This window comes from Sminthopsis crassicaudata, chromosome 4 (assembly GCF_048593235.1).
Source record: "Sminthopsis crassicaudata isolate SCR6 chromosome 4, ASM4859323v1, whole genome shotgun sequence".
Taxonomy (NCBI): domain Eukaryota; kingdom Metazoa; phylum Chordata; class Mammalia; order Dasyuromorphia; family Dasyuridae; genus Sminthopsis; species Sminthopsis crassicaudata.
This window is the reverse complement of record NC_133620.1, coordinates 336,753,407-336,774,591: the sequence shown is the minus strand read 5'-3', so window position 1 is coordinate 336,774,591 and position 21,185 is coordinate 336,753,407. Positions and strand designations below refer to the sequence as shown.

Below are 21,185 nucleotides of genomic sequence, written 5' to 3'. Positions count from 1 at the left end.
TAATTTTTAACATACTCCTTTGCAAAGTCATGTTCCAAATTTTTCTGTCCCTTTACCTCCTTCCTAGACAGCACATAGTAACTTTAAAAAAATGCATAACATATTTCATTTGTATATTTTGCCAAATATTTCACAATTCCATTTTAAATCTGGATTTGGGCTGCACTTGGAAGTATTGCTGGCCACCATGTATTTGATAGCTCTGACATAGATAAGAGCCTGAATTTGAAATAGGGAGCACTGTGTGTACAAATCTTCCCTCTGACTCTAGTGGGATGACTGGTCATCACGATTTCTTTATAAGATGGGGACCTATATAATATTCTCAGTAGCTACTTCACAGGGTGGTTGTAAGACAAAAATGATTCTGTGTATATAAAGCACTTTGCAGACTTTAAGGCTAATTCCCTAGCCACCCAATTCCTAGACCTAAGTTCTTTATGTTCTATCATGAATGATTGATAGTGTGGTAGAGCAGGAAAATTACTGAATCCTGGAGGTGGATCTTATCTTGGCTGTTAACCCACTAGTTATGGCCTCAGGCAAGGCATTTCATCTCTCTCTGGACCAGAGTTTCTTCACAAAAACAGTTTAGGATAATGAAATCTCTGAGGCTGCTATTCCACTAAGTGCTGTGATAGAACTAAGTATTGTTTGGAGCTAAACTCAGAAATAGTCCTTGCTTCTGGCTACAGGGGTATGGCTGCTGATTTTAGGCCTCCAATTGGAGTATTGAGCTAGCAATATTTCTATCACACATCAAATATCTGAACCCCTGTTTTAGTCATTTTAATTGTATCTCTTGATAAAGATAAGTGCTTTACCATTTCCTTCTCCAGCTTATTTTACAGATGAAGAAATTGTCAGTAACTTGCCTGGGTCACACAGCTAGTGTTTGAGGCCAAATTTGAATTCAGGAAGATGACTCTCCCTAACTCCCAGCTGGGCACTGTATCCCCTGTGCCACCTTACTTAAGTGCCCAGATGTGGCCTAGGAGTTAACCTAAAGGGGTCATAATGAGACACTATCATTTAAAAAGGAATGCAAATGGCTCCCTCCCATCAAATTCTGGTTGCACAGAAGATTATAGTAAAGAAATTGAAGATGTACATAAGAGTACAAGATAAAATATTCAAGAATCAATGAGCTGACTAGGAGTAAGGTCAGGATCTCAGATCAGCTAAGGAAAAATAGAATGGTCTCACTGAGAAGAGTCTGCTCTAAGCAATCTCTTAAAGTTACAGGTTTTATGAATCAAGGGACATGGTTTAGTAGTGAGGTTCTGAGATGTCCAGTCCATCCTTCAAAAGTTATTTCTTTCAACTACCTCTCAAACTCTTCTCTGATGCCCTGTCTACACTCAATAGGCATGCTGTAATGTCACTGACAAGTAGGAATCCCATTCCTTTACATAAAGGAAGCAGCACAGCACTCAAGTATTACTGGTCTGTCCTCTTTAATCACTCCACCCAAGGGTTACTGAAAGTGTTACATATACTTAATTTCATTTGATCTTTGCAACAATTCTATGAGATTGATATAACCATAGGGTCACTACACCAAAACATTTGGGATATTCTGTAATACCATTTTACTGAAGAGGCAATTGAAGCACAATATTAATTTGAGGTAGTCACAAACTTGTAGAATCAGACTCCTTGGTTCAAATACTTTTTCATATTTTCCTCCTGTCTTCTAAATATATCCAGTCCTTTCGATCACTCCTCATAAAGCAGGACTTTTGAGGCCTTTCACCATCCTGATTGCCTTCCTCTAGTCTTTCTAGTTCAGAACTAAGAATTAATTATTTTATATAGCCAAAAACTAGTTTGTTTTATTTCGGGGAGGATGCAGTATTAGGAGGGAGGGATTCCAATTTGTATGAGAGGGTAATATAATTGAAAAGGATAATCAGATAAGCCACCAGAGAGAAAAAACCTGTTCTCTAGAAAATCCTCATTCATTGCTAAATTGTCAGACATGTTGATGTGGATTGTCAGCTAGGTGAAGTCCACTCCTCAAAATGCAGAATTGTCCAAGCTGAGTTGAAAGCAGAAAAGTTTAGTAGGAAAATCAAAACAATGGTGCAAATATAACCCAGTACAAAGTACAAAGAAGCCCACAATCTAGGAAAAACAGGGACAATTTATGCTTGAAAACCACAGTGGAGAGAATTGGGGAACAGGTAATACAGAGAAAAAAAGATGTTTTGCAGGAATAGTTGACTTCAAGGCTGGTTTAGGCCAGCTTGGGATGCACAACTCAGCTAGATCAGCCAGAAAACACCAGCAAAGGTATCTGGGAGTGAACAAGACTTTGGCTCACCATAGGTTCTGATTGGCTCCTTTTGGTAAACAGGTAAACAAACAGGCTTACTCTGTGTCCTATGGACCTGTTTGGTAAGGTAATTCATAGAAAACAAACATGTTAGTCTCAGAAATAGTTATAGGGTAATTTTTTTTTCTTTCCTTCATCTCCACCTCCTTTCTTTACAAGGAAGAGCTCCCTCAGCTCTGGATCCCATATACCTGGATTGGTTTAGCCTGAGGAAGACTGTCCACATAAAAAAGGGGGGTAGTTTTTCTTTCTCAGATTTTCTGGATCTTTACACTTATAGCCCAGACCCTTAGGGAGAATCGCTTAAAGCTTAGGTTTGGCAAGAGTTTCCTTAAAATGAGGATAAGAAAAAGTACTCAGTATATCATAGGAGTCCTGCCTCCCAAGAGTAGACATTTGGTTATGTGAATTACAGGGCCTCTGAGGACTTTTCTGTAATACTGCTGCTCCCTAGTGGTGAATTGGCATTCAGCTACTGAGATAGTTTAAGGCTGCTCTTAAACCGGGAAGTATTGATTTTATGGAAAGGAATATATTCCATCACCCCATTTCCCCAGTAGTCTCCCATCGCCCATGCCTGGCTCTGAGAATAAGCATACAACTCTTCTGAACACATAAGTAGGACCACTAGGTGAAGGGGGGGATGGTCTTCATATTCCATATACACCAAAGTGATCTCCCATTCCACAATGCCAAGCTATAGTAGTTACTGTCAGATGTTAGAATAGTAGTGTCTTTGAAGTAGTAATTATGGAGATAAAGTGGTTTATGAATTATTTGGGATGAGTATAAATTATTGCCCTTTTACTTTGTGGCCATTTTGGTTGCTAAGCAGGAAAAAATATATCTATTTCTAGAAGGGAAACTGACTTTTTAAAATCTATTTGATATTCTCGTAAAATGTTGAAGACAAGTTGTCCTGAGATCAGAAATAAGTTTCTCAGAAGTCTGTAATGAGAGGATTTGTTTGAAGACAGAATGATGGTAACGATAGTTGGTGTACATTGTGGTCCATCAGCCTGTTTGTTTACATGTGGTTTTTGAATTTTGAAGATTACAACTGAGAAATTATAAAATCAAATAACTTGAGACTGCAGGAGGATTATATAAGGATTCCTGGAATCATTGCTTATGAGACATCATGGATAGGAGACACTAGGAGACAGAGAAGAAACTATAGGGAAAAAAAAGGGGGCTTCCTCTTCTCTTGTTCTAAGGCTGAGAAGGGAGGCAGCTAATGTGGTTACAGCTCAAAGAGTTCCTGAAAACTCCCATCTGGTCTGGAATCAGGAAGAACCAAGTTCAAGTCTGAAATAAGACAAGCTATATGATCCTGAGCAAGTCCCTTAACCTTGCCTTAAAGAGGAAATGACAAAGCACTCCAGAATCTTTGCCCTCCAAAGCCCATGGTTTAGTCTAGGGGGGGAGAGGGGTCATGAAGTGTCAGACATTACTAAAACAATCCATTTTGGGACAGCTGGGTGGTACAGTGAATGAAGTGAAGGATAAAAAGAGTGACAGAGGGAGGAAAGGAAAAAGGAGACAGGGAAAGAGAGAGGAAGGGAGGAAGGGAGGAAGGGATGAAAGGGAAAGATGAAGTATTGGACCACAGGGGTGAACCCCCTCCCAAACATATTGGAGTTTAGAGCCAGTGTCACAAGTTACCTCAAAATAGTCTGTAGGTTTAGATCATTTCCAAATCAAGAGGCAAAGATTTTACTACACAAATGGGGGGTTTAGTTATTAACAAGGAGAAAAATAAGAACTAAGCATCCTAGCAGAACTCTTCATTAGCAAGGGGAGAAGATGCCATAAGGTAGAGCTAAGTTCCTAAAATAGTTAGCAAAGAGTGGGGTACCAGTAAGAAAAAAAATAAGGGTTGACCTAACTTGGCCTTCTAACTGGATACATTAACTGTGGGATCATAATTTTGTCAATGCAAGGAATTACACAATATAGATGACATACAAGTGGATTGAAGTGAGGGAAAGCTGTGCAAGGGCACCTACTTCACTTTTCTCTCCAGAGCCATCTGGGTCAAGAACAAGATATAGATCACGATGGCTGAAGATGGCTCTGGATGCAATGGGAGACCTACTAATTGCAAAAAAAAACTAAGGCCCACAGATAATCTTGAGAGTATCCTTCCCGCTTGCCTCATGGAGTACCCTGGACAGTGATTCAGGCCCTCTTCTGTTACACTACTCTCTATGCCCCAGGACTTGGTAGTCTTTTTTCATCCCCATCATCCTTCCCCCCCCAAAAAAAAGTTACTCCACGATCAAAACTAAAATCTTGTTTGGATTTTAAAGTTCTTCACAACTTGGCCCGGTTCTACCTTTGCAGTTTTCTTATACCCAATTTTCTTCCACATACTTCATTTAGATCCTCTGTTGCTCCTCCCACCGCCTTCCTGGGGACAACTCTGCCTAATCATTTTAATGGAGTTCCCCATATACAGTATTCTTTTCTATCACCTGGTCTCTACCTGCTGGCTTCCGGCAAGGCCTCCTACAAGAAGTCTTTCCTTCTGTTGATGATTCCCAACCATCCTGTACATGGCTGTTTGCCTTGCCTTCACTAGACTATGAGCATCCTGAGAGAAGGGATTTGGGGGGGAGGCGGAGCTGCGGCTTTCTCGGCATCACCAGTGCTTGGCAGAGAGCCTGGCACTTAATAAATGCTAGATAATCCCTTATGACTTTGCCTGGCATAGAGAAAATGCTTTAATCAGTGCTTGTTGATTTAACTGTACTGGACGTGGATATTTGAGGGAGGGGAAGGTACCAAAGAAACCAAGGGCACGGAGAAAGAATTAAGTTGCGGAGGATGGGGGGGAAGGGCAAAAGCAACCAAAGCTCGAGGCAGGGCCGGTCCTCGACATCCGGATCAAAGACCCGCCTCTTCCCCTTTAGTTCGCGACGCCAGGGGCCCACCCCGGTCTATCCACCGGGGCGGGGGCGGGGCCGGGCAGGCGCGGGCCTCTCCGCTCAGGCAGCGCCGAGAGCCGCCTCTTCGGGGTCCTGGCGGCGGCGCTAAAGCTACTACTCCGAAGAAGATGGCGGCGCCCTGGTGGAGAACGGCACTGTGCGGAATGCGCAGCGCCCGTAGCTTCAGCACCGCGGGTGAGCGGCTGGGACGGGAAGGGGGCGAACGGGGCCGGGGCGGGGTACGCGTCGCGCTTTCTAGGCTGGACCTAGCCTTTCTACCGGTCACTTCCTGGTTCTTTCCGCCCCGCAGCCGTCCTGCGTCACCGGTCCGCCCCGCTGGGGCCCATGCCCAATGAGGACATCGACGTGAGCGCGCTGGAGAAGCTGAAGAAGTACGACAGTTTTGACCGCTATCTGCGCTGCGCCGAACGCGAGGCGAACACCCCGCACTGGTGGAAGAGCTACCGCGACTACTTCCGGCCACCTGCAGGTGCGCGAGGGCGCCTCGGGAATCTCCTTAGTATCGCGAGACCCTCCCCGCCCCGCCCTGGTTTCTAACCTTTGACCTTGCTCTATTCACTCCATCCTAGATCGAGGTCCAACCCTTCCCCATTTTGCAGATGAGGAAATTTGGGCGAGAGCCGTGCTAAGTATTTTACTGTGGTGTGATTCTCACCACTCCTAGGGAATCGGGTGCTATAATGATCGCCCATTTTACCGATGGGGAAACTGAGGCAAACGGTTTGTACATTAGTCTGTATGTAACCCGCGTTGTTAGAGGCAGTATCCGAATTAGGAAATTGAAAGTGGGAGGATCAGATGAATGCGTAAAGCACATTACAAGGCTCAAAAACACCGCCCCATGTCAGTTTCTACTATTAGAGCTATTATTATAATTAACGGCTGTAATTAAACTATTGTATTTATAGGATGATGATGTCATGTATACCGTTGACTTGTTGGTGTAATGACAGATGTAGGAACCAGAGGAGGACACGCTTTAGCTGGGATCCTGAGCGGGTCATTTTCTTTCTCTAAGTTTCTTCTTTTGTGATAAGTGGAGCATAAGCCTTGTGCTACTTAACTCAGGGAGGTTGCAAGAAAGTGTCGCAAAGCCTTCAGGCATGCCGCTTTATGTCACTAAGAGGCAAGTGTTATCATTCCATCATCCCATTTTACAGAAGTGGAAACTAAAGTTGGGAGAGCAGCCCATTTGTGTGATTTGCCTCTGTTTCTATAGCGGTGGAATCCAGGCTGAAACTGGTCCCTTGGTTTCCAATTCATTGATTATTTTACTGATTTTTTTTCCAACATTCCCATCACTTCCCAGAATTTCCCTTTTCCGTAGGATATTCCCTTGTAACATAGCACTACAAATCCATACTTCGGCACCTAAAAGTCCACCCAATATGGCACCCATAGTTTACCACCTTTCTACTGAGAGGTGGAGATGTGCTGCACCGGGAGCCATCATTTCATACAGGTCTTCCATAATGTCTCAACATTTGGGTCCTTATTATGGTTCAGAAATAATCTGTTGTGATTCTTATGGGCAGCAAGGGGTTAAAATAGAATAAATGGACTTGGAATCGTAGAGTCCTGAGTTCAGATCCCGTCGTTGACATTCATGTCACTTAATCTCCATCTGCCTCAGTTCCTTACCCATATAATTATATCTACCTAAGTGGACTTTTGTGAGAATCAAAAAAGTAATATACCATCTAGTTTTTTTTAAATATTCTAAAACAATCTTGATAAATATAGCTGACAGAGTGCTTTCCCTTTTTTTCTGTTTTAATTAAATCTGTTTTAACTTTGAGATCAATGATTTTAGTAGCCCTGCTTTTTTTCTAACAAATTCTACTCCTGATCATAGTCATTATGTTTGTATCTCTCATTTCTTATTCCTGTTTTTCACTCCTCTATTTTACTTCTACTGGCTCCCTTGCCTTGCTATTAGCCTCTGCCTCCCCCTACCCCAAAGATCCTTCTCTTATTCCCTCCCTTATCCTCTCTCCCTATTCTTTCCCCTCCTTTTTCTCCCATTCTCCTTAGATCTACATACATCCTTCTCTATGCCACCCTTATACGAGTCTCTCTTTTATTTTTTTATACATTTAAAAGACTTTCATACCCTTCTAGATATATATATATTGTTCCCTCTCTTTAGTCCATCCTCCAGAAGTAGAATTCCAGAACTACCAGCCTTCCCCATTTAATGCCTCTGTATCAGTTCTTTTCTTTATACCTCAATCATATAATTGCTCTTTTTACCTTTTGCTGTATAGTTTTGCATCGTAGTTAGTTCTATGCCACTCTTTCTTTCAAACTGCCCGATTACTAATCTTAGATATATGGTTTACATTTAACACATAGACCTGTTGCTTGTAAAACTTTCTCTTTGATCTGGGAGTTTAGGAATTGGTGATGATGTTAATGGAGGTTTTCCTCATAGGATCTTTTTTAGATGATGACTGGTGGGTTTTTTCCTGTTTCTGCTTTCCCCTCTTATTTTAATACTTCAAAACAACTTTATTTAGTTATTTCTTTTATTATTGTTTCAAGATTTTTTTTTTGAATATAGCTTTCAAGTGGTCCAATTGTTATAGATTCATCTTTTTGATGTGCCCTCCAGATCTGTTATTTTTCTTATGAATTGTCTCACATTCCCAATTTTTTCATTCTTTATATTTTGTTTTATTTCTTGGTCTCTTACATCTTCATTATCTTCCTCTTACCTAATTCTAGTTTTCAAAGAGTCATTTTCTTAAGACTCTAGATCTCCTTTTGTAGTTTATTTTTTTTCTTAATCTTATTTTTCTTGAATTTTTTTTTTGTTTACTTTTTCCTAAATCTCTCATTTGACTCTTAAAATCTTTTTTGAGTTCTTCTGAAGATGAACCATGGGCTTCCCTATTCTCATAGTAACTTTCTATAGTTGAGTAATTTTTTATATGCATGCTCATTTTGTTTTTGGCGTAATCTCCTCTTGCCCCACAGTGTAGGGAATGGTGTCTCTGGCCTCTGACCCGGAACCCAAAAGCAGGAACTCCACCCTCCTGTGGAGGGCCAGCAGTTTGCCCCACTGCTTCTCCAAGCATCTGGTGGGGGCTTGTTCCTTCTCATCTAAGACTGTTTCTTGACTTTCCTGGTCAGCAGAAGTTCCCTGAGGCTTTCCCACTGTTCTGGAGATGAAAATTCCTGAGGGCAAAACTACATCCCAATCCAGCTAACTCTGGGGCTTCCCACTTGTTTCAGTAGAGCTAGCCTGGAGGTGTTTACACATTAATCTCTATACTGATGTGTTTCTTCAGATCTCCAGTTGTTCTCACAGGACCACTGTTCTTCCCCAGCTTTTGTTTTTAACCCATTTTTATGTTGCCCTGAGGGGCAATTTTGTCTAGTGGGGAAATCAGGAGAGCTTGGAATTTTCTGTATTGTTCCATATACTAGATGAGCTTAAAAATTACTCCCGTTTAGAGTATCAGGATAATTTTTTAAAAATATATTTATGTTTCCCAATTGTGTGTAAAAATTTTTTAACTTTTTTTAAATTTGAGTTCCAAATGCTTGTTCTCCTATCTCTTCCCTGCCTCTTGCTATAGCAAGCAATATGTTGATTATACATGGGAAGTCATGTAAAACATTTTCATATTAGACATGTTGCAAAAAAGAAAAAAAAAACACAAAAATATAAAGTTTTTAATCTGCTCTCAGCATTTTTCTTTAGGTTTCCTTTGGAATTGTCTTAGATCATTGTCTTAATCAGAATAGCCAATTATCCTTACAATATACTGTTATTGGGTACAAAATTATCCTGGTTTTGTGCCTTTGTAAGACATGTCTTCTCAGATTTTCCGAAACTATTGGGATGGTTCTAAGATTGTTTCAGTTCTAGTTGTTTAAGTATTTTAATCCAAAAGAGTTGGGAGAGTGTGCCAGGCTTAATATAAATGTATATCCTTATGGATCTATCTTTCATCCAGATCACAAATGCAAAATAGACATTGGATTTCCGCCTAACAAGATAGTGAATAGGCAACAGCAGGTCCTTGAAAGGAAGAAGATCCTCCGGGAGAGCCGGGCTAAGATGGAGAAGGCTGCCCACCTCCGCAATGGTGAGTGCCATTGTAGGGCTCAGGGAGGGGCTGAGGCAGACAAACCCATTTCTCTGCGATCGCCTCTTATCGAGATTTTCTTCCCTTCGTAGTCCTGATCCCACTGGAGGAGGTGAAGGCAGATTGGGAAAAGACCGCGGGCCCTTTCCATAAGCAGCGCCTGGCTGAGTACTACGGCCTCTACCAAGACCTGTTCCTTGGTGCCACATTTGTGCCCCGGGTACCTCTGCATGTGGCTTACAGTCTGGGAGAAGAGCTGGTGATGCCAGTGTTCCATGGGAATGAGGTTACTCCAACTGAGGTAATTGTCCCCATCCCAGGTACTGGGCGCCTTTCTCACTTGGGCCTTAGTCCCCAGGTGTCATGGTTACCGAGCCACAATGATGCTTCTTACTCAGTGGGAGGTTGGGTCAGAGCAAATTAGGGAAGCAGTCTGCCCTCTTAGAAGCTGTGCCACAGGGCGCCTACTGAGCTGTGGTCTTGGGCAGGCCCTGGCTTTATGCTCATATTCAACTGTCGCCTCCTTCTCCTTTTTTTCTGTCAGGCCACTAACCCCCCAAAGGTGACATATGAGGCAGAAAAGGGTTCATTGTGGACGTTGCTGCTCACCAACTTGGGTACGTACCTCTGACTGGATGGGTGCTCTCCTTCCTTTCTTCCCTGGGCCTCTGGTGAGGAGGAGGCTGGAAGGTCACCCTCAGAGAACACCAGGCCCCACGTCCCCTCTGTGCTCCACGGTAAGCAGCTTCTCTTTGTGTGCAGATGGACACTTGCAGGAGCAGGATGCTGAATACCTCCACTGGCTGGTGTAAGTATAATGGGAGGGAGAAGATTGAAGTAAGACCTGAGGAAAGGAGGGTGCCATGGAGGGGGGAGACTTCTGCTGGGTTCTGATTCAAATCCAGTTCTGTGAATAACATTCTTCAGTGGCCAAGCCATGAACGCATCACTTTGGGGGAAGCAGGACCTGGACCACTGCCCAACACCTCTGCCTTTGCATGTACTCTGGAGGGAGCTAGCCCTCAGATGGGATGACATGCCACCTCCCAGAGTCTCAGCATTGAAGATGGTTACCCAATAATAAGAAACGTAATTTCCTCCCTGACTAGGACGAACATCCCAGGCAATGACGTGTCTGCAGGGCAAGAGATGTGCCATTATCTCCCACCTTTTCCCTCAAGAGGAACTGGTTTTCATCGTTTCGCATTCCTCCTTTTCAAGCAACGTGATACCATAGACTTTTCTGAAGATGCCCGTCCCATACCCTGGTAACTTTTCTTCAGAGCCCTCACCTTGGGTTTTCCCAGAATGACCAGCCCTTGTTCTCAGAGACCTCTGAGCTTTCTGAAATTTGACTTGTATTGTAGGATGGGGAATGTGTTGGGCAGAATTGCAGGATATTTTTTGGGGGGTATATTCTGGGAAAGGATGAAGCATCTGTGAGGGCGCTCACCCCATTCAGATTCTTTTATCTTCTCTTTGAAGTTACCGCCTTGCTATGAGAACCTTCCGCACATTTGATTTCTATAAGAAGCACCAGGATTTCATGACCCCAGCTGGTCTGGCCTTCTTCCAGTGCCGCTGGGATGACTCTGTCACCCATGTCTATCACCACCTGCTCAGTAAGTGGGACAGGGTGGACTGGGGGGGAAGGGAGGAGTCAGTGCACTCTCTGGCCATTGCAAGGGAGTGAGATCCCATAGGGAAAAGGTACAGGGGATGACACTGCCAGCTAGCCTATGCAAGCTGGCCTGTAACTCCTGCCCTGAGCCCTGTCACAGCATAGTAGGAACAAGGAGGAAATCTGGGGGGGGGGGGGGTGATCGGATGCCTTCTCTAGGGAAGCTTTGGAGGGACTAGTGCAGTTTGGGGAGCTTCCTCCTGAGCCCATTCATCCATTCTACAGACATGCGGGAGCCAGTGTTCGAATTTGTGCGCCCACCCCCATACCATCCCCCACAGAAGAAGTTCCCTCATCTGCAACCACTTCGATATTTGGATCGATACCGAGACGACAGTGAACCCACCTATGGTATCTACTGAAGGACTGAGGCACCCTGGTGTACAGGGTACTTGAAAGGGATGAGGTTACCCTTTAGAGCCACCTTGGCCCTCTAACTCTTTCGAGAAAAACATGTAGTAGGTTAGAGGCCATTGGCTCCTGGGGATTTCTTCCATGAGGCTGTGATTCTATCTGTGCTTTCCTTGTATATACAATGGTTGGGAGTGAGAAGGAAGTGTGGGGCCTTAAAGTCAAAGAATGTGAATCAAGATCAGATCATTTTGGATATGCAATATGATACAGTAGATAGCTGATCCTAAAGTCAGGGCAGCCTGAGTTCAAATCCAGTACTAGATGTGTGACATTCACCTCTCAATATTCCAGGGAAACTCTAGTCTCGCCCTTCCCCTGCCTCACCCTGTATATTATTATTTATTTCATTAAATATCTCTATTACATAGGAAAAAATTTTTAAGGGGCAACAAGTTGGCACAGTGAATAGAGCACTGTCCTTGGAGTCAAGAGGACCTGATTTCAAATATGGCCTCAGACACTTGACACTTGCTAGTTGTATGACCCTGAGCAAGTCATTTAATCCCTATTGTCTCACAAACAAACAAAAAAATTAATTATTTAAAAAAATTTTAATTCCAAATACTCTTCCTCCCTGCCTTGAGAAGGCAAGTAATTTGATATAGATTATACATGTGAGGCCATGCAAAATATATTTCTATGTTAGCCATGTTGCTAAAGAAGCCACAGAACCAAACACCAAGAATAATAAAGTAAAAAATATATGTTTTGATCTGAAGACTCTTTTTATCAGTTTTTTCTTTAGAGGTGGATAACATTTTTCATCATAAGTCCTTTGGAATCATCTTAATCATTGTATTGATCAGAATAGCTAAGGCATTCATAGTTGATCATCATACAATCTTGTTACTATGTACCATGTTCTTCTGGTTTTACTTACTTCATTTTGTGTCAGTTCACATAAGTCTTCCCAGATTTTTCTAAAACCATCCTACTTGTCATTTGTTATAGCACAATAGTATTCCATCACAATCATATTCCACAATTTGTTCAGTCTTTCCTCAATTGATAAGTATCCCCTCAATTTCCAGTTTTTTGTCACCATAAAAAGAGCTTTTATAAATATTTTTATACATATAGGACCTTTCTTTTTCTTTGATTTCTTTGGGATACAGATCTAATAGTGAAATTGCTGGATCCATAAGCACAGTTTTTTATAACTCATAGTTCCAAATTGCTTTCCAGAATAGTTGAATCAGTGCACAACTTTACCAATGGTGCATTAATGTCTCAATTTTTCTACATCTTCCAACAGTTGTTATTTTCCTTTTTTATTAGCTAAACTGATAAGTATGAGATGATAACTCAGAGTTGTTTTAATTTGCATTTCTCCAATGAATAATGACTTAGAGAATTTTTTCATGTGACTATAGATTGCTTAGATTTCTTTACCTGAAAATTGCCTATTCATAGTCTTTGACATCATTTGGGAAATTACTTTTATACTTATAAATATGATTCATTTTTCTGCATATTTGAAAAATAAGGCCTTTATCAGAGAAACTTGCTATAAAAGTGTTTTCCTATTTTCCTGCTTTCTGCCTAATCTTGGCTGCATTAGTTTTGTCTGTATTAAAACTTTTTAATCTAATGCAATAAGAATTATCCATTTTATTGTCTATCAGGCTCTCTTTCTCCTGTTTGGTCATAAATTCTTTCCTTATCCATAAATCTGACAGGTAAAATTTTCCATGCCCTGATTTGCTGATGATATCCTTTCTCATTTTTATCTAAAACATGTACCCATTTTGACCTTATCTTGGTATATAGTGTGAAATTTTGGTCTATACATAATTTCTGTCAAACTTCTTTCCAGTTTTCTCAGCAATTTTTGTCAGAAAATGCGTTATTCCAAAAGCTTAGATCTTTGGATTTATCACACAGTGTTTTACAATGAATGCTTACTACTACTGTATGTAGTCTGAGGTGAGATTTGAATTCGTGAAGGGGAATCTTCCTGACTTCAGGCCCAGCACTGTATCTACTGTACCACCTAGTTGCCCAAAGAGTCCCTAGCCAACTAATATGCCATTACAAAAATTGTCTCCTTGATAATTAAAGCATGGCACTTTGTATGGAAGTATTTATTATATATTTGTTCAAATCAGCCATATTTGATGAGTTCACTTACAACAGCCACATGATATCTTTATAAATATAGACCATGCCCTAAGGTACAGAGAAATTTTAAATAAATAAAAAGCTGAAATAATAAACATTCTTAACAGACCATAATGCTATAAAATTGTAACTAATATAAAGAACAAAAGCAAAATATACTGATTTGAATGAAAAATTAGTGACATTCCAAATAGTTAATAAGTCAAAAAAGAAATCAGAAACTATGGAAAAGAATAGTGATTTTTAAAAAGGGTAAGAATAATGATAAGAACATATAAAAATTTCTGGGATACAGCTAAAGCAGACCTCAAGGAAAAAAATGTCATCTTTGAAAGCATCCATTAAAGAAAAAAAAAAAAAAAAGATTAACCAGTTGAGTATGATTAAGAACTAGAAAACTAAAGATAATATAATCAATAAACCAAAAGCTGCTGCCTTTTTTTTTTTTTTAAGGAGGCAATTAAAGTTAAATGATTTGCCCAGGATCACACAGCTAATAAGTAAGATTTGAATTTAGATCCTCCTGACTTGAAGTTAGATGCTCTTTACAGGGTTATGCACTCTTCTTACTGCCCCTAAAAGTTGCTTCTTGATGGTACAGTAGATAAAGTATTGGTCCTAGAGGCAGTTATTTGAAGCTAAATTCAAATCCAACCACAGATACCATCTAGTTGTGTGATGTTGGGTAAGTCACTTAGCCTCTATCTGCTCAGCTTCCTCAACTATAAAGTGAGGATATTAAAAGTAAGTATCTCCCAGGATTGTTGTGAAGTTCAAATGAGATCATAAAATGCTTAGCACAGTGCCTAGAACCTAGTAGCAATATATAAACATTATTATTATTAAATCTGAGAAACTTTAGCATAATGAAAAACAAAGTTAAAATTGAAATTACAAAAGGAAAAAAGGAAAAATACAAGAGAAAAGAAATAAGAATTTTCAGTTCTCATTATAAATATCTTAGCTGAACTGAAAATTTAAAAGACATTAAGTTTTGCCCATGAAAATATGAAATATGCATTAACAGAATATGCAGTACAGATTTTAACCCAATTTCAAGAAGTTAATGTGAAAAAGCTTTAAAGAAACTACCAAAAGTGGGGGAGGATAGAAGAGAGAAACTTTTATCTAAATGGATTTACAAGTAAATTTTATCAACATTTAAAGAACAATTAGTTCTTATACAACACAGTTTATTCTAAAAAATACTGAGGCCATCTTATGAAACAAATATAATTCTAATATCTAAGTAAAGAATAAAGCAAAAGGAATTTTAGGTTGATGAATATCTACAAAAATTTTAAATCTTTAAAAAAAGAATACCATTATACACATACAGACACACAAAAATACTATGACCAAAGTGGGTTTACCTTAGGAATACAAAGATGGTAACAAGAAGAAAATTTTATAAACAATACTTGATCATACGAGTATAATAAATTGTTCACTGCCTTTTCAAAGTAGAACACAAATATGGTACTAAAACTACAAAGCACAGGAATAAAAAATAGGTTTTTTTTTTTTCCAAATACATACAAAGATAGTTTTCAACATTCATTTTTGTAAGAAGACTTTGTGTTCGAAATTTTTCTCCCTCTCTCCTTTATCTCCACCCTCCCCAACACAACAAGCAATTTAATAAAGATTAAATATGTGCAATCCTTTTAAACACATTTCCATATTTGTCATGTTGTGCATGAAAAAATCAGACCAAAAGGGGAGAAAAAAAACTTGAAAAAAGAAAAAACAAAAAAAGGTAAAAAATAATATGTTTTGATCTTCATTCAATCCCTATAGTTCTCTCTCTGGATGTGAATAGCATTTTCCATTCCAGGACTATTGGAATTGAAATGGCCATTTTTAAAAAGTGATTAATATGTAAAATTAAAACCTAGAATTATTTGTTTATATGGATGACTTACTTAGAAAACCCCAGCAAATTGAAAAATAATCAAAGAAATTTCTTCAATAAAGTACCAGAAATGTATAAAAATGCATTAATTACCACTTGTTGATAACTAGACACTTAACTAATTAAAAGCATTGACTAAATGCTGTTAAGTGCAAGGGAAACAAATAAGGCAGTCCCCACTATCAAGAAGCTTATATATACATATAGGATACTTCAGTTTCAAGACAATTGGAAAGGTTCAGTTGTCAAAGCAGATAATTATTTTAAATGTTATTTCCATTAAGGAAATCATAGCTTCTAATGTGAACCACTTGATAATGCAACCCTAACAATATTAAAAAGATCATATATTACCAGAGTGGATTTATTTCAGGAATAATGGGTTCAAGATGAGTGATACGGAAACCAATAAGGCACATGATTATTTCAGTAAATACAGGAAAACTTTTTGACAATGCAATATGCTGTTTTTTTAAAAGATTTCTTACATTTGTAAAAGACATTTTAATTATAGCTTTTTATTTACAAGATATATGTATGGGTAATTTTTCAGCATTGACCCTTGCAAAACCTGTTCCAACTTTTCCTCTCCTTCCCCCCACCCCTCCCCCAGATGGCAGGTAGACCAATACATGTTAAATATGTTAAGGTATATGTTAAATACAATATATGTATATATATCCATATAGTTATTTTGCTGCACAAGAAGAATCGGACTTTGAAATAATGTACAATTAACCTGAGAAGGAAATCAAACATGCAAGCAGACAAAAACAGAGGGATTGAAAGTGCTATGTAGTATTTCACACTCATTTCCCAGAGTTCTTTCACTGGGTGTAGCTAGTTCTATTCATTATTGAACAAATAGAACTGATTTGGTTCATCTCATTATTGAAGAGCCACGTCCATCAGAATTGATCATTATATTGTATTGTTGAAGTATATAATGATCTGGTCCTGCTCAAAATGCAATATGTTTTATGATGTTTTTAAAATCAAAAAGCATTGAAACAGATATTAATATAGCAAGTAATGTCTAAAAGGGGCAACTATGTGGTGCAGTGAACAGTCATGAAAAGTTGAATTCACATGTGGTCTCAGAGACTTCTTAACTCTGTGACAATGACAAGTCATTTAATTGTTTGCTTAAGTATCCTGATCTGTAAAATGAGCTGGAGAAAGAAATGGCAAACCACCAGCTGTGTGATCCTGGTAAGTCACTGAATTGTGTCTCAGTTTCCTCATCTGTAAAATGAGTGGAAAAGGCAATAGCCAGCCACTCTTAATATCCTTGTCAAGAAAAGATTCACAAAAGGGTCACAGAGATTCAACTCAACTGAAATAGCTGAACAACAAACATCTAAAATTAATTTCAAGCATCATTTCTAATAGAGAAGAACAAGGTATAAGTCAGATTTCCACACATATGCATATGCATAGGCATTCTATCCACCTAACTGGTGAATATATATACTTATGTTATATGAGTTCAATTACAAGGAAGGGAGAGAATCTGGAAGCTGAGGAGAGCAAGCTACAGTGGGAGCTGGCTCCTCAATATATCTCTGATTTCTAGCTTGTCTCCCTAAAGACTTTGGGGAGACTTTCCATTTGAGTAGGACTGGGACCTCTATTTTGCTTTAAACTGAGATACTATACTTTTGTCTAGAAAGCATATTCACTGTATTTTTCTAGTTTAGTCTGTAAAACTGCAATTTCTACTGTTTGCTAAGGTAAGTAGGTTTGTTTTCTTTTTACTATTTGTTATGTCTTTTGTGTAAAGTGTTTCATAGGAAGAGATCGAGCCAGCCAGTAAACTCTTAGAGTAACCCTCCCTTTCTTCTCCTTAAAAGTTCTAGCAACCAAGGAAGTATCTTTTATTTTCAGTCTATTGTATTCCTAGTACATTTATATCCTATTCCAAAAAGATCAGGGCTAAAACAGGGTTGTCCTGTGTCACTACTATTGGCATAGTTCTAGAAATACTACCGATAGCAATACAATAGGAAAAAGAAATTGAAGGAATAAGCATAGACAAAGAAGAAACAAAATGATCATTTTGCAGATGATTTGATGGTTTACTTAAGAATCCTAGAGATTTAACCAATGACAATTAGAGTAGAAAAAGTGCTTTAGAAAAGGGGGGAGAGGGGACAGCTAAGTGGCGCAGTGGATAGTGCACCAGCCTTGAATTCAGGAGGACCCCAGTTCAAATCTGGTCTCAGACACTTAACGCTTCCTAGCTGTGTGACCCTGGGCAAGTCACTTAACCTCAGCCTCAGGAAAAAAAGAAAAGGAGGGAGATACCTTTCTTTACTTGGTTCATGTGCATAATTCCCAACAAATACACTTGTAATACTTCATTCTGAGTTGTCCTACCCGATTCCTACTCCTAGATTGAAACTCTAAAGGGAAACCTAACTCAAGGCTCAAGTTACTCTGTGAGTAACTCCTAAAACTAGCTCCACCTGTGTGTTTTCCTTTAATAGTGAGCCCAGTAAAGGCATTTTCTATAATGACATTTTAAGAATAGAAGTAGCAAAACACTTGTCCCATAAATACAAACAACAACAGTAAAAAGACTGATCATATACATAGAGTTCATTAGAAGAGTTGTAGATGTAGACATCATCCATGTCACTCATACCTTTGGCATTATAGAACCTTGACGTTCTTTTCAAATCCTTTTTCCCCCACCCCTCCCTCCCCACCAAGAGACAAACAGCAAGTCCCTCTCCAGAGCCGAATTTTTCTTCCCAAATGGCTCTCAACTGCCAGAACTCAAATTCCTTCATTGTATCATAAAATGAGTCCCTAGAGAACTTTTTAAAGAGCTTCCAGGGGTATTGCTAGTTATTAGGTTAGCCTACTTCCAGTTCCATCAAGCTTGAATCAAAAATCTCACATCTCATAAAGGAGATAACAAAGTATAAACACTTCTTTGCACTTAATTAAAGAACTTTTTGTTAATTTCCCCCTTAATTTCATCCAGAGACATTAATTGATCAAGAGTACTCATCACTTCCTTCCCCCACTATATACCAATTGACTGTTATGATGAGAAAGACTCACAGCTCAATGTTTAAGGCACAAGTCAGAAACTTTTTGATATTACAAACCATGGCAGAGAGAAACTACTAATCAAACATCACCATAAACTAAATAGATTTTTTTCCAAACAATTTCTAGCCACTGCAATATTGAAGAAAATGAAGAAGTAAATATCAAGGCTAACTACTAACTTTTAACTTCAAGGTAACAATGTTCCACACAATGAAGGAAGAAAAGAATATAAAGTTCTCAGACAATGGTTTGCCATATCCTACCATCTAGTCTATTGCTACAAAAAAGAAACTCAGGATATTATAATTAATAAATAAATGCATTATGCAAGTCTTAGTTTAGATTCTCAAGGACACTAGTATGCCCTTTCTTCAAATTACATTCTTATAACAATAACCTTTAGCTTTGTAAGTAGACTACGCTGGAAATAAACCAAAATACAAAGTAAGCTGATCTATTTACCATAGAGATAAGTTCTAAAGTAGAGTTACTCTTGCCAAGAGAAGAAAAATTTATAGGGTCTCTTTCTCAAATATTTCCAGAGAAAATTAAATGCTTTTAATAAATTTTTTAAAATTTGCATCAATATTCCTCAGTAACATTTTTAAATGTTTAAAGCATTTACAAGATGTCTCTCCTCATCTCCCACTACACGGTAGCTATGGCAGTTACATGCTCAGAGCAACAAGAACATATATATATTTAGTAAAGTCTTAATACATCTCAAATCCGACTGCCTCTTCTGTTTTCTGTTCCTATCCCTAAATACAGGTGACTAAGGAGTAAGCCTAAGAGAGCATGCCTAACCATGGTAGTTACCTAGTGAGTTCAAGAGTTTGATGCCAGCTGAGCCAAAGGAGATGACCGCAGTGCTTCTAGAAAAGACCATTATGTCAGGAAGATTTTGTAGCCAAAACCCCGAAGCCCTCAATTGCCAGATCAGGATTTGTGAATTGCATAGAAAGAGGAGAAAGTGAGATACCTGTTCTGTAGAACTACAACAGTTTTTTTTTTATTAATAATTTTTATTATATATACATTTTTTATATTATCCCTTGTATTCATTTTTCCAAATTATCCCTCCCTCCCTCTATTCCCTCCCCCCATGACAGGCAATCCCATACATTTTACATGTGTTACAGTATAACCTAGATACAATACATGTGTGTAAATACCATTTTCTTGTTGCACAATAAGCATTAGATTCCGAAGGTACATGTAACCTGGGCAGACAGATATTAGTGCTAACAATTTACATTCACTTCCCTGTGTTTCTTCTCTGGGTGTAGCTACTTCTGTCCATCATTGATCAACTGGAAGTGAGTTGGCTCTTCTTTATGTTGAAGATTTCCACTTCCATCAGAATACATCCTTGTACAGTATTATTGTTGAAGTGTATAGTGATCTTCTGGTTCTGCTCATTTCACTCAGCATCAGTTGATGTAAGTCTCTCCAGGCCTCTCTGTATTCCTCCTGCTGGTCATTTCTTACAGAGCAATAATATTCCATAACCTTCATATACCACAATTTACCCAACCATTCTCCTACTGATGGACATCCATTCAACTTCCAGTTTCTAGCTACAACAAAAAGAGCTGCCACAAACATTTTGGCACATATATGTCTCTTTCCACTCTTTAGTATTTCTTTGGGATATAAGCCCAACTACAACATATTTTAATAAAATATTTGTTAATATGTGTATAGGGGAGCTGACCAACCCTTCAGCCAAGGATCTGAGCATAAATAGTAAGGGGCTGATAATAATACTAAATTAACTGTAAAATGTCTGATCATCCCTTTATGAGGTATGAACAGATTCCTTGTTAAAATTAGAAAGTGACCCCGACCATTGAGTAATTAATGATTGGCCATGCCTCTGATTAGCTCTTAAAAGACAACTAAGCAGTTGAGAATAAATACAGTCCAGAATGGAAGCAGCTATGTGTAGTACGACCACATGGAAGCAGAAAATAGGAGTTTTCTATATTATTGTACAATAATAAGGGCATTAATACTTTTAGAAGTGAGTGTAGGGGGAAGGAGAGACAGCTAGGTGGCAAAGTAAATAGAGGACTGGACTTGAAATCAGGAAGACCCAAATTAAAATCCAGATTCTGATGTTTATTAGTGAAGTAACTTTGGGAAAGTCACTTAACCTATTTGCCACTGGAAAAAGAAAGAGCAAACCATGCCATTATTGGCTGGTAATATCATTCATTCTCAAGTTTTTCTGCTTGGCAGTGCCTTCGGCTCAAACCCTTGTGGGGGTATACATACTTTGGCTTGTTTTTCTTTTTTATATATATGCATATATATATGTGTGTGTGTGTGTTTGTGTGTATTTACCAACATATTCATCTTCCACTTCCTCTCAAAGAGCCATTCTTTGAAACTAAAGTATAAAGAAAGAAAAAACATTTCATAAAACTGAAAAACTTGTTATAAAATCTTAACATTATATCCCAATACCCATGGTCAGCCATATCTGCAAAGAGGGTGGGAGAGTGTCTTTTCATATATCTCCTTTGAGACCAAGCCATCATTTTTAACTTGTCAACATTCTGTTTCAATTGTTTTGTTGGTCTTTCCACTTAATATAGAT

At 38.9% G+C, this 21,185-nt stretch overlaps 1 protein-coding gene and 1 long non-coding RNA gene across 3 annotated transcripts; one reads left to right on the top strand and one right to left on the bottom strand.

Moving 5' to 3' along the window:
- Window positions 1-2,128: 2,128 nt before the first annotated feature.
- On the bottom strand, window positions 2,129-5,734 carry LOC141538871 (uncharacterized). The gene is made up of 2 exons (XR_012481149.1): window positions 4,827-5,734; window positions 2,129-2,393 (listed from the first exon to the last, which is right to left on the bottom strand). It is a non-coding gene; the product is annotated as an uncharacterized LOC141538871 (long non-coding RNA).
- MRPL38 (mitochondrial ribosomal protein L38) lies at window positions 5,244-13,077 on the top strand. 2 transcript variants are annotated; one of them, XM_074260784.1, is made up of 9 exons: window positions 5,244-5,463; window positions 5,579-5,758; window positions 9,255-9,386; window positions 9,479-9,687; window positions 9,931-10,003; window positions 10,149-10,194; window positions 10,496-10,654; window positions 10,872-11,008; window positions 11,293-13,077. In XM_074260784.1, exons 1-9 carry the CDS (start codon window positions 5,397-5,399, stop codon window positions 11,427-11,429), a joined length of 1,140 nt encoding a protein of 379 aa, XP_074116885.1. In that variant the 5' UTR covers window positions 5,244-5,396; the 3' UTR covers window positions 11,430-13,077. The 2 variants fall into 2 exon arrangements, with proteins under 2 accessions (XP_074116885.1, XP_074116886.1); XM_074260785.1 differs by lacking the exons at window positions 5,244-5,463; window positions 5,579-5,758 and adding an exon at window positions 5,857-6,009.
- Window positions 13,078-21,185: the final 8,108 nt, after the last annotated feature.

Bases quoted from the DNA above. Each gene is read 5' to 3' on its own strand.
- MRPL38 (XM_074260784.1), top strand. From the start codon at position 5,397: ATGGCGGCGCCCTGGTGGAGAACGGCACTGTGCGGAATGCGCAGCGCC. The intron at 9,387-9,478 runs GTGAGTGCCATT...TTCCCTTCGTAG, and splicing joins GGCTGCCCACCTCCGCAATG to TCCTGATCCCACTGGAGGAG. The intron at 11,009-11,292 runs GTAAGTGGGACA...TCCATTCTACAG, and splicing joins TGTCTATCACCACCTGCTCA to ACATGCGGGAGCCAGTGTTC.